The sequence below is a fragment of the Trichomycterus rosablanca genome, chromosome 6, assembly GCF_030014385.1.
Source record: "Trichomycterus rosablanca isolate fTriRos1 chromosome 6, fTriRos1.hap1, whole genome shotgun sequence".
NCBI classification, from domain to species: Eukaryota; Metazoa; Chordata; class Actinopteri; order Siluriformes; family Trichomycteridae; genus Trichomycterus; species Trichomycterus rosablanca.
In genome coordinates this window covers 35,462,975-35,476,410 of record NC_085993.1, presented here as the reverse complement: position 1 = coordinate 35,476,410, position 13,436 = coordinate 35,462,975, and the positions used below count along the sequence as shown (strand labels likewise).

Sequence of the window (13,436 nt, the reverse complement as noted above, 5' to 3'; positions counted from 1 at the left end):
GGTTAATTCGAATGAACGTTTTCACCCGATGTTAGAAATGTGACAATCGCGATTGTTTACATACTTTGTTTTAATTAAAATACCTACATGTCACGAGGCAGAAACTGAGCAGATGCTCACGGAATATAAATCAGGGAAAGTTTAATATCAAAAGGGCAAAAACAGTGTACAAAACCAGAGGATAAACAGACAGGCAGCAAACGGAAGACAACAAGGATCATACACGGTAATGTTTAGATTCAGAAATAAGGACCGCAAACACGATCGGCAAAACTTTACAACGAGACACACAAACAGAAGAGTTTAAATAAGATGCGCATGGAACTGAACACAGCTGAACTGAATCAAAACTCCGAAGACAGTGAGCACGATCAGGATTGGCTGACCCGGGACATGTGATAGTCACGTGAGCGTCCGTGGGAGCATGGGAATTGTAGTCCATATTGTTAGAAGCAGAATGTGCCCCCTCCATCCACCCCCCAATCACAATCATTTATATGGTGGAAACAGTAAACAGGCTCGTGTTCCTTTTAAAAAAACCTGTAAAGAACTATTTGTGGTTTTGCACTTTTCTTATGCTGCACATTATTTAAAGTGAGTTTTTTATATAAAGAATATAGCTAATTAAGATGTCTATTTTGTTTAAATTATTGTTAATTATTATTATATTGTTATTGTTATAAAGTTTGAGTTCCTTGAAAGGATAATTATAGGTGGTGCTGTTACTATTTTTGCACTTCTGCAGTCTTTTAAAATAAAATTTTCAATTGCATTATACAAAATAAAAAAATAAAAAATCGCAATTTTTTTTTTTTTTCAGCGTCACCCAGCCCTAACTGTATTACAAATTCATGTGGACAGGTCTGTAAAAATGAAATTTGTGGCCCTCTGGTTTTGGTGTTTATGTGAAATCGGCCCTTGGTAAAAAGAAGTTGTGCACCCCTGCCCTAGAACAATCCTTACACCGAGAGGCAACACCACTTAAGCCCAGCCTTCAGCTTAGGGCAACTCTTACACCAAAGGCTAACTTTCAGTCAGTGCAAATAATATTTGTTTGTTTATTGGGATTTTAACGTCATGTTTTACACTTTGGTTACATTCATGACAGGAATGGTAGTTACTCATTACACAAGTTTCATCAGTTCACAAGGTTATATCAAACACAGTCATGGACAATTTAGTGTCTCCAATTCACCTCACTTGCATGTCTTTGGACTGTGGGAGGAAACCGGAGCACTCGGAGGAAACCCACGTGGACATGCGGAGAACATGCAAACTCCACACAGAAAGGACCCGGATCGCCCCACCTGGGAACGAAACCCAGGACCTTCTTGCTGTGAGGCGACAGTGCTACCCACTTAGCCACCGTGCCTCCCCCAGTGCAAATAATAAATAAAATTAATGGGCAAGCCTAAAGACCCAGTCTTAACTTTGATCCCTTAGTATTTTTTTATTTATTAATAGTGAAAAGATATCTAACACCAACTAACCCTGTATTAAATACCACCTTAGTTACATCAATTAATTAACCACATTTAATTATTAAATTGGGATATTTTACTAGACAACACTAGGCCTTATTACTACCAGCCATGAAATGTAAACATTATTTGAATCTAACTTTTTCAGCATTGTGAAGTATGCTAAAAGGTCTCAACAAGCAGCACCATTAATAGTCTTTGGCAGGATCTTAAAAGGGCAGTGAATTCCTCCACTGTGACGTGAAACACTGGTCATCAGATTGAAAGCCGGTGGTTGCAGTTGTTTCTGCTAAAGGCTGCACAGCCAGTTATTAGTTTTATCAATTACTTTTTACATGGGTGATATGAGCATAACACAACCCTTGTTTTTTTATTTAAAAAATTGGGCCCACGGTGGCTCAGTGGTTAGCACTGTCACCTCAAAGCAAGAGGGTTCTGGGTTCAATTCCCAGGTGGAGCGTTATGGGTCCTTTTTTTGTGGTTTGCATGTTCTCTCCTGAAGTAATTAGTTGTGACAAAAGACAAAAGACCTTTTGTCTGTAGAAGGCAAATACTTATTTATGGCACTGTACAGTAATGCCTTTTATGGTCAACACAATCCACAATGGCAATGCTGATACCCAGACAAAACTTGAGTCTAGGCCTTTATAAACTCTAGGACTTAATCCCAAACCAACCCTAATATTATTATTTAATCCTTTGTTAAGTGGTCTTAGGGTTGGAGTATCCTTATCATAATATCCAAGCCTATACCTAAAATTACCCTGCTGTACAGTATTAACCTTTTGCCAGACAGAAAACCCAAGACTAAAGGAATGGCTTTGATTAGTGTTAATATGTCCTAATGTATTAAACTATAAAATACATCCAGCTTGATGTTGGTGACCCTTGTGTTTTAAACTGAACAGAGTTACGTTCAGCAGCAACAGAAACATTCTGATATTAATTCACAAAAATGTAGCTGATTGTTACAATTGGGTCTAAGTGTGAATGTCTTACTTTAACTCAGTAAGAGAGTTACACACTGTAAACGAATCACAGCATTTTACTAGCATCTCTTTTCCCCTGTGTCCAAAATAGTTCCTATCCCCTTTAAATAGCAAGACAATGTATGTGTGATATGTACCCTACATTTGACACTATGACACTAACCTACTCGAGTGCCTTGTGCAGTGTTATGAATGTATTGCATGCGAGTATAAATATAAAAACTATATAGGAAGGGTGCCGGTCAGATGGGTGCCCTCTAGCAGGCACAATTGGCTTCCAGTCTGCTGTGTGGGAAAGACCAGACTAAGGAGTGAGGTTATCAGTGCTGTGTAAGGACCTTGGTTGCCCAGGGCGTCAGTACAGAAAGTGGAGGAGCGCAGAGATCGTCCCGTGGCTGTCTGTGTGTGAAGCCGACCTCAAGCGCAAATCCACTGAAATATGGGAGAATAAAAAGGGATTGGTGGACTGCGCACACCCTCCTTGGACGCCTTCGGGGTTCCCAGCAGCTGATTGACTATGCTGAATTGGGAGAAAAAAGGGCAAAAATGTACAGTATATATAGGACAACTGATTTTGAGACAAAGCTTGTATAGCCTTTTTTTGTTGCATCATTAATGTGTTAACAGTCGGGAGGATTTCAGAATCACTGATTTACTGAGTTTTTCTCTTTATCTTTTTTCACAGGTAATGTGTCTTTACTGAACTGCAGCATAAGTAATCCTCAGTCTGGCAGCATTATGAGTGGCACAGTACACATGTACCAGCAGCATCAGCTGCATCCAGCACTCCAGGGCATGCAGAGGGTCTCGCCATACCAGGCTCAGGGGCACCCCTATTCAGAAACACAGTTTCCTGATAATAATGCCCCAAACTCCAATAACATGTCCTGTTTGTACCAGGTGAGCTTGTTAATTCTGGTAGGTCACCTAATTTAGCATCAGCTTTACCATACATATTAGGCTACTGGAGGAAAAACAGCCCCTCTCTTTATTTTTGTGTAATGCGGACTGCATGTTTAAATCATCATACACTGACTTAACCTTGGACATTTTTGTTCTAGGGATGTATACCCAACAGCAACCCAGCCTCTCATACGCAGATAAGTTCACAGTCTGGTGTGGCATCACTTCCTGCAGAGCCTGGAATGTATCGGGAAGGTCAGCAAGAGCTCCAGGGTAAAAATAAGGTAGCATTGTCAACAGGTGGTGGAGGTCACGGGTCAGAACACTTGCCTAGTGCCGGCACAGAAGCAGTTGATGCCATGTACCGGTCACCAACCAGTAAAGGCATGCAGTTGGGCATAACCACATCAACAGCAGGCAGCAGTGGTACACAAGCCAGCCCTGTGCCTGCCCTCAGAGCCATGACAGCTTTTACCGCCTCCATCGGCGAGCCTCATGGAATGCCACACTCTGTTAATGCTGTCGTTCACGGGCCGCGAGGACACGAGACGTCGGACGTGATGGCACAATCCTGCACCAGGCCAACACCACCTACAGTGGCACCACCTCGAACAAATCGTGCCCGCAGAAGTTCAGAGCAGGGCAAGAGCACACCTGACAACACGGACACGCACGACTACTTCCGCTCGCCCAGGCAACAGTGGGAGGAGCAAAATCAAGCCCACTGGAGAGGGGAGGAGTTTCTAGAATGTTCAGCACAGGTGCAGAGCAGTCCATGCAGTGAAGGTGGCGAGAGAGTGCAAAGTGGCACAGAAACAAACCCGCAGTGTCATGAACCATCTGAGCCAGCCAATGATGGAAATCCAGGAAATTTTCGGTACAACCAGCTTCCACTTCACGTCAACTTCAAAGAGCGGCTTGAGCAGACGGTCGAGCGGTGTGCTCACATCAACGGCGGTCCTCCTCTGTGCCCACGTGGCAGCTATAACGAGCCACTGACGGGGGATGATCAGTCACCTAGCTCCTCCACCAGTTTAGAGGGGCCACTGCTAAAGGACTACGCCCATTTCAATGGGCACTTTAATGGGCACTGTGCACCAAGCCCCTCAGACACCAAGAGCCTGAGCAGCGAGGAGGAATTGCGCCACCCTGACTCGCCCTCCGCCGAGCTTCTGCACTACCGACCCAGGGGCTATAACGTAGGTGAACTTGTCTGGCCTATCAAGGGCTTCTCTTCCTGGCACAACAAACTGATGGGGGAGGAGCATGGCCACAATCCCAGTATGCTTTTGTCTGACCAGTCCAAGGTGAGTTGATGCTTAATGAAACGGCTGGCACTGACAGTATACAATTTGCTTTCATTATCCTGCTAGCTGCAGCAGTGGTTACTGTGTTGTAACAAACCGTATGACTTTAGCTTTGAACGGTTCAAAAAACATTTGTAACCCTTGAAATTATCTGGACTGCTGGGTTAACTATTTATTAAATGTCTGATCTACAGCCAAGTCATAATAAATCCACATTATACCTAAGCACAATTTATTTTAATTTTACATTATATACATGGAATATACATACACTTTTCATCTGAAAATAATGGGAAGCTTTGTAGCTTTGTAATATCTGGTAAAACTGGCAGTTTTCTGCATAAACAAGTCACCTAAATTTATGCCATAAGCCCACTACATTTCAGTTAGAGGTCTGGAATCTTGACCATTAAAGTGATGTTAATTTACTCATGTGTTTTGGCTTTCTGTCTTCAGACGTCTATTAAGCATTAAGTGACTAAGAGTAGTAAGTCTCCCACCGATTCCCCTGTAAAATGTTTTGATGCAAATTTGAATGTATTGGCTGAGTCAGCAATACAGCAAAACCATTTCATCATGTTTTAAGTTGTGGTGTTGGTGGTCGGTGCCACTTTGTTTTCAAGCATTAGTTAAAAGATCAACTTTTGGTTTATTTATTCTTAAAACATTATTCCAGAAATGTTTTTTAAGACAATACATGACATTTTATTTTACTGACTTGTGTACAATCAGACTATATTTTTACGTATTTTCAAATAGTTAAACTACAAGGTAATGGCAAAATGTATGCTGACATGACAGATGAGCCAAAACATTAGGACCACCCACCTAATAGGCACTCAGATTAGCTCTGACCTGACTCCACAAGTCATCTGAGTTCTACAGTATCTGGTACCTTGATATTACCAGCGGATAACCGATAACCCTCAAGCTTAGAGCGACCCGTTAAAAATTTAAACATCTCTAAGGTTTGTATCAACAAATCTTTATGCTACCAGTCGGCCGGGCGCCTACACACAGACACGATTGGCTGCTGGGTGGGATGGTTGGAGGGACTCTTGGGGTTGAGAACGCTTTATTGATAACGTGGCATTGATGAATAACAAAAAATAAACATTAACACAAGTAGAACCAGTTGAGCATTCTGAATGTAGTTTTTAAACAATGCGTAATAGTTCTGTACGATATATTTGATGGAATGCTTTAGTACTCCGTTACCTCTCGTGTATTCAAGAAATATGCATCCCTTTATTAATAATGTTTGATTTATATGTTAGTATGGGTCACAGTCATTTGACAAAGGTTAGAGAGTAGATTAGATACTGTTTTTTTTTAATGCATACATTAAGCTGAACCACATTGCATTTGAAAATAGAAATGTATGATTCAGGCATATTTTTATGGATTGCTATTAGTAACATTAACCCTGATTCATTTCCAATCCTTTACAGCATTGTTACCCGCAATGCTTAGTTTACACTTGTGGTATAGCATAGCATTAACATTTGTTAACACTGGTGATGTACAATATTCTGTTTATGCTGGTATCATATTAAGGACATTTGTTGATGTTTATTCATGAGACTAAAACCCTCATAATTACAAAGCTGCCAGTGTTGGACACTCAAAGCCTAATTGAAATGTGTGCTAACTGTAAACAAAAGTACATGGAAGAGGATCTGGGCATTAATTTTTGGAAACATTATAGTTTGTGTGCAATGCTTGTGTTAGCCCCTTGATGCTTTTGAATTTGTAGTATGCAATATTGAGACTTTTTTCAACTCTGGGAGAAACTGAGAATAATGTTCTTATGCAGGTGGAGCCTGAGAAGCTGAAAACACTAACCCAGGATCTTGAGGCACTGGAAAGAGCTGCCAAGAGGAATAGAAAGTAAGTCAAATCTATGTGCTGTGCATACTGTTTTTTTCCCATTTGTCTAACTTTATAAGTAACAACATAAAAAGTACATTCAAATATAGTTTATCTCAGTTTATTACAGTGGGGTCAAAAAGTATTTAGTCAGCCACTGATTGTGCAAGTTCTCCTACTTAGAAAGATGAGAGAGGTCTGTAATTTTCATCATAGGTACACTTCTACTATGAGAGACAAAATGAGAAAAAAAAATGCAGGAAATCACATTGTAGGATTTTTAAAGAATTTATTCGTAAATTATGGTGGAAAATAAGTATTTGGTCAATAACAAACAAGCAAGATTTCTGGCTCTCACAGACCTGTAACTTCTTCTTTAAGAAGCTCTTCTGTCCTCCACTCGTTACCTGTATTAATGGCACCTGTTTGACCTCGTTATCTGTATAAAAGACACCTGTCCACAGCCTCAAACAGTCAGACTCCAAACTCAACCATGGCCAAGACCAAAGAGCTGTCGAAGGACACCAGGAAGAAAATTGTAGACCTGCACCAGGCTGGGAAGAGTGAATCTACAATAGGCAAGCAGGTTGGTGTGAATAAATTAACTGTGGGAGCAACTGTAAGAAAATGGAAGACATACAAGACCATTGATAATCTTTCTTGGGGTCAAGATCTCATCCCGTGGGGTCAAAATGATCATGAGAACGGTGAGCAAAAATCCCAGAACTAGCTGGGACCAAAGTAATAAAGGCTACCATCAGTAACACACTACACCGAGAGGGACTCAAATCCTGCAGTGCCAGGCGTGTCCCCCTGCTTAAGCCAGTACATGTCCAGGCCCGTCTGATGTTTGCCAGAGAGCATATGGATGATCCAGAAGAGGATTGGGAGAATATCATGTGGTCAGATGAAACCAAAATGGAACTTTTTGGTAAAAACTCAACTCGTCGTGTTTGGAGGAAGAAGAAGAACCCAAGAACACCATACCTACTGTGAAGCATGGGGGTGGAAACATCATGCTTTGGGGCTGTTTTTCTGCAAAGGGGACAGGACGACTGATCCGTGTTAAGGGAAGAATGAACGGGGCCATGTATCGTGAGATTTTAAGCCAAAACCTCCTTCCATCAGTGAGAGCATTGAAGATCGAACGTGGCTGGGTCTTCCAGCATGACAATGATCCCAAACACACCGCTCGGGCAACGAAGGAGTGGCTCCGTAAAAAGCATTTCAAGGTCCTGGAGTGGCCTAGCCAGTCTCCAGACCTCAACCCCATAGAAAATTTGTGGAGTCCGTGTTGCCCAGCGACAGCACCAAAACATCACTGCTCTAGAGGAGATCTGCATGGAGGAATGGGCCAAAATAGCAGCTACAGTGTGTGCAAACCTGGTGAAGACTTACAGGAAACGTTTCACCTCTGTCATTGCCAACAAAGGTTATGTTACAAAGTATTGAGTTGAACTTTTGTTATTGACCAAATACTTATTTTCCACCATAATTTACAAATAAATTCTTTAAAAATCCTACAATGTGATTTCCTGGATTTTTTTTTCTCATTTTGTCTCTCATAGTTGAAGTGTACCTATGATGAAAATTACAGACCTCTCTCATCTTTCTAAGTAGGAGAACTTGCACAATCAGTGGCTGACTAAATACTTTTTGGCCCCACTGTAGGTATCTAATAACAATTTTATAAGCTACACCCACAATATAAATAAGCTACATCAGTATCAGTAGCAGCAGTGTTTCTGAGATTATTTTTACATCTTAAGGGGCAGCACACTGGCTCGGTGGGTAGAACTGTTGCCTCAAAGCAAGAAGGTCCTGGGTTTGATTCCCAGGTTGAGCGGTCCGGGTCCTTTCTCTGTGGAGTTTGCATGTTCTCCCCGTGTCTGCGTGGCTTTCCTTCAGGAGCTCCCGTTTCATTCACAGTCCAAAGATATGCAAGTGAGGTGAATTGGAGATACAAAAATTCTCTGACTGTGTTTGACTTTAAAAACCTAAACTGATGAATCTTGTGTAACCAGTAACCTGTTCTGTCATGAATGTAATCAAAGTGTGTAAAACATGACAAAAAATAATCATTTAAAAAATAAATAAATGTAACATCTTAATGTTATTGCTGGTTTGATGGTAGTCTTTCACCCAAATGCACCCAGCCAAAATGACCTGTGGTTGGAAAGTGACACTAATGAAGGGTAAAAGAAAAAACAAAAAATGTACCCAACCACTTGTCCGCGTGGGCTATTTATTACCGGGCCTCACAGAAAGAATGAATAATTAGATATCTTCTATTTCAGGTGTTATTTAGTCTTATTGTCACCCCTAGATGGGAGCAGCGTCTCGTTGCAGCGAAAAAAGCTAATTTTACATCGTTTATGAGCAATATTATTAAATCCTCCCGCCCCCGTTGGTCCGTGAAATTATATCTTATGTAAAACCGGTCTGTGGTGCAAAAAAGGTTGGGACATAAACTGTTGTACATAAACATAAAGTGTCTTGTTGGTCACCTAGAGGTCCATGGTTCCAACTAAGCCATCACGGTTATGCTTCATGTGTATGTAGATAATATTTAAACAAATCACAGTGATGCTGCTACATTTGTACCAGCACCACCACACACTGTTGCTGCTTAAATGAAAATGGTCCTCCATCCAAATAATAGGTGTGGTGGTACTTTTTTAACTATTGTTTTTAGTAATATTCCATATGTTATCAGATTTAACAGAGAACTGATAATTCCATCAAAATATTTATTTATTCCTTAATTATTTTTTGCACAACGATAATGTAAACAAACAAACTGTAAATCTATGGCTTGTTAAATGAACTTGATCAAGGAGTTTAGTCGTGCCCCCACCACCTTGTTGCTACAGGAAGCAACACTACTGCCCAACACTGGCCATAGAAATGTTACAATTAATAAAAAATACACTTGGAGGGAAGTTTGCCTGCTTGAACTAGCAAACATGCCACACTTTTGAAAGGATTGGTTGGGAGTTTAATGTTTTGCAGTACATTTTTGCAGTGCAGTGAGCCTCTGCTGGTGGAGAGAGGAACTGCAGCCCACCACTCAGCATGAGATCAGTCTTGTTTCAGCAGGTTTGGCCTCAGCTGGAGGTTCAATTTTTTTGCAGTTGTTGAGTTTCTGTATTTCTCTGTCATTGTTCAGAGCTGGGAAGTTGAATAATCATTTAGAAGCTGCTATCCAGGAAGCCATGAGTGAGCTGGACAAGATTTCAGGCACTGTGAGTAACCTATGCATTCTGCCAACAGTTTAGTAGATGATGTAATCTAATACTAATTGTATTAAGTGTGTGTGTATTTGTGTGGCTTTTTGCATGTTTTTGGTCCACTTTCAGAGGAGGTTGGTGTAGCAGCCAATATCGTACTCAAGTAATAGTAATGTTCCTTAGAAATATAGAAATCTGTAGTAGCTATATTAGTGAATAACAATATATTTTGGATTGAGTAAACTCGTGTAACTCCTTTTTCATTTTGCACAAAAGCAGTGTGACAAAAGGCATGTTACAGGGCTGCCTAAACTATTCTCTATATAATTAAAAGCAAAACAAAATGTAAAAAAATAATGTAATCACTTGCACTTGATGTGCTGACCATATTGCTTTTAACCAGAGTTTTTAGACTAAATGGTAACTGTTAATTGTAAGCTCCTGGGTTTTAATTTAGCTTATAAAATTTGTTTACTACATCTCTTTGCTTTACTTCCTTTCCTTGTCACATAGAAATGATATAAATCAGTTTCTTTCCAGTTTGTCTGACACAAGAAGCAATGCTTACTGACAATTTACGGGTAGCACTGTCGCCTCACAACAAGAAGTTCCTGGGTTTGATCCCCAGGTGGGGCGGTCTGGGTCCTTTCTGTGTGGAGTTTGCATGTTCTCCCCGTGTCTGTGTGGGTTTACTCCGGGAGCGCCGGTTTCCTCCCACAGTCCAAAGACATGCAACTAAGTAGAATTGGAGATACAAAATTGTCCTTGACTGACATTAAACTTGTGAACTGATGAATCTTGTGTAACCAGTAACTATCATTTCTGTCATGAATGTAACCAAAGTGTGTAAAACATGACGTTAAATCCTAATAAATAAATACTGACAGTTTACAATGGTGCTTTACTAGTTTATTAATACCATAGTAAAAAAAGGTAAAGCCAAAGCTCTCCCTGTATACACTGTTCTATTGTAACACTGTATAGATCTACTTATAGCCCAGCTCTGGAAGGATCAACGTCACTGATCCTAACCCACACAAAAACTATCTGAGTGTCTCAATAGTTCCCCCCTGTGGAGAAACTTCTAAACTTGAGTAAGAGGGGAATTTCAAGCCAGCTTTATAAAATGTATTTTTTCAACTTAAATATATTTTCCATAAATGTTTATGTAAGTAAAGAGGATTTAGGAGGCTGAGGGGGGTCAGTTACGAGAAATGGGTTAAAATTATTATACGAGGGATCTTTAAGAGAGAGAGCTTATAGTCCAGTTTTAGCACCATCGGATTTCCACTTTTTTTGGACACTCAAAAAAGCTTTAAGAGAAAGAATATTTTCATGTGATGATGATGTGAACACAGTGGTGCATCAGTGGATACACACTTAACCAAAAACAAAATATAGCATCTTTGCTGATAGCATTAAAAAGCTGGTACAACGCTGGGAAAAATGCATCGGAAGGTGACTACAAAAGTGATGTAATTTGTTTTTGAAATTCTTAATAAATAGTTAGATAAAAAATATAAATAATAGATAAATAGAGTTAAAAAAAAAAAAAGTGCGGAAACTTTTTGAAGAACCCTCGTAATTACCCACTCACACTTACTACTGATGCAGTAGTCAGATACTATGCTGAAAACACTTCTGTCTTTTACTAATTGCATGCTTTCCCCCCTTTATTTTGCAGGTTCATCCAATGTCCTCTCGAGAGCGTGACCGGCAGGTGAAACTGCCCAAACCCAAAAGGAGGAAGATCTCCAGATAACAAAGAGAGAGGGGAAACTCTCATGAAACTCTCACTCATGTTCTCGCTCGCTCTCTGTTACCCTCTGACCTGGTGCTATGCTCTAGCAGATGGCTCACCGAGGCCCCGCCCTCACCGAGTGATTGACAGGTGCTGGATAAAGCCAATCAGAAATGGTGGCGATTTGACTACGACTCACTGAAGAACTATTTTTTTCTAGAATACAAAGAAAAATATCAAAAAAAGAAGATAAAATACTGCATTTAAGAGAATAGACAGTCCAAATATTTCTGATACATTTTCAATGTGTATATAGACAATACAGAAATTTCATGGTGAAATCTTGGGAAGAAATGTAAATATTGTACGATAATGCCATGTACAAGCAGACCCAATGCATACTTTATCTTCAGTTGTACAAAAAAAAAGAAATCACAGCAGAAAACGTCTACCAGTGTGCTGGTAACTTATCAGTTCTCGGCCCATATGGCCACGTGTGAATAGGATGAATTAGAGTTGGTCGGATGCTTTTATGTGCTTTAGTTCGCGTGTGTGTGTGTTTTTGTGTGAGAGTGAGAGAGAGAAGCTGTGACTGGCAGGCATGGACATAACCCATACCTGAACCCATGCACTCAAACCAGTGAATTTTATTATCAGTATGGCCGTTCACATCTGTGTTAATGTGTGTAGAGTGGACTTCACCAACTAAGAGGGAAACTGTGGGACTGACTGAAGCGTTTAAGCTTCTGTAGTTCTCGTCTTCCATCATTAAACACTACCAGACCACCTATAGCTTGTTTCTCATCCAGGCCACATTAGTCAGTGGAGATAGTGTGTATTTCTATCTTTTTGATATGATTTTACTGTAGGTGAATTGTAAGATCAGTATTTTACTATATGCTAGGGCTGGATGGTTTGACTGTGTACCAGTAGAGATTTTGCTCTACCATTTATACTGCTGTGATGAACAAAAATGATTATATAACATTTCCACAGGCTAATACACCATTCTGTAGTTAAAGTATATGAATAATAGTAATAGAGGAGTAATAGAATTACATTTGGAACTATAACATTCTTTAACTAGCATACATAAAATAAGGGTGTTTTCCAAACTGTGCAACAGATACGTGTAGTTTTGTTAAGGCTATATATTGCTGAAAGTCCCTGGGAGAACAGCTCTCTTGATTCAGATGAGTGAAGAATGCATTGCTGTCTCCCACAATGATTAGAGTGGGTGTCTTAGCTAAATAAAATAGGTAGATTTCCCCCATTTTTAAGTATGTTCATCTCCCCAGTAATTTTAAATGAGCTGAGTTTTGGGATCTGGGAGAGACCGTAGGAAATCATTTCATTAAAAAAATCAAATACAGTATTTAACAAACAAAAAAAATGACGTCATACAACACTACATTTCAACACCGAATCTATAATGTCTTAAAATGACTACCATAGAGGTCAAAAGAAATTGACACATCAACCCATGATACATTGTTATACTAGCGCTAGGATGGAGAACTGCTCTATAATGTTAGTCCACCATCGCTGAGATAGATTCAGGTTTGAATTTCAGCAGTGCTATTGGCTGGCTGGGCATCTACACACACCATTGGCTGTGTCTGCGGGGGGCTGGTGCCTCGTCCAAGGTATTCCCGCCTCGCGTCCTGCGTTTCCGATAAACCCATACCTCTCAACCCTAACCTAGATAAATCATTTGATAAAAATAAAATGATAAATCAGGATTCTGATGTCATACCACTCAGCCCTACCAAATAAAGAAAACAAAAACAGCTGTATTCAGGATGGAAGTAAGCAGTTAGGGGTCTTTTTTGGTATAAATTATTTATGTACAGTGTTCTGTATTTATTTTTCTTTTTAATACTTGGCAATAATTCTACCCTGAGCAATGCTCTGTA

The 13,436-nt window shown here is 40.1% G+C and overlaps 1 protein-coding gene across 1 annotated transcript in view; it reads left to right on the top strand.

The window, feature by feature from the left end:
- LOC134317089 (methyl-CpG-binding domain protein 5-like) overlaps window positions 1-13,436 on the top strand; it is a 29,557-nt gene extending 16,121 nt beyond the window's left edge. The window contains exons 5-9 of the mRNA XM_062997781.1: window positions 3,156-3,370; window positions 3,532-4,680; window positions 6,497-6,570; window positions 9,719-9,794; window positions 11,464-13,436. Of these exons, the coding sequence (XP_062853851.1) occupies window positions 3,156-3,370; window positions 3,532-4,680; window positions 6,497-6,570; window positions 9,719-9,794; window positions 11,464-11,541 (1,592 nt within the window). The 3' untranslated portion in view covers window positions 11,542-13,436. The remainder of the gene's footprint in view (window positions 1-3,155; window positions 3,371-3,531; window positions 4,681-6,496; window positions 6,571-9,718; window positions 9,795-11,463) is intronic.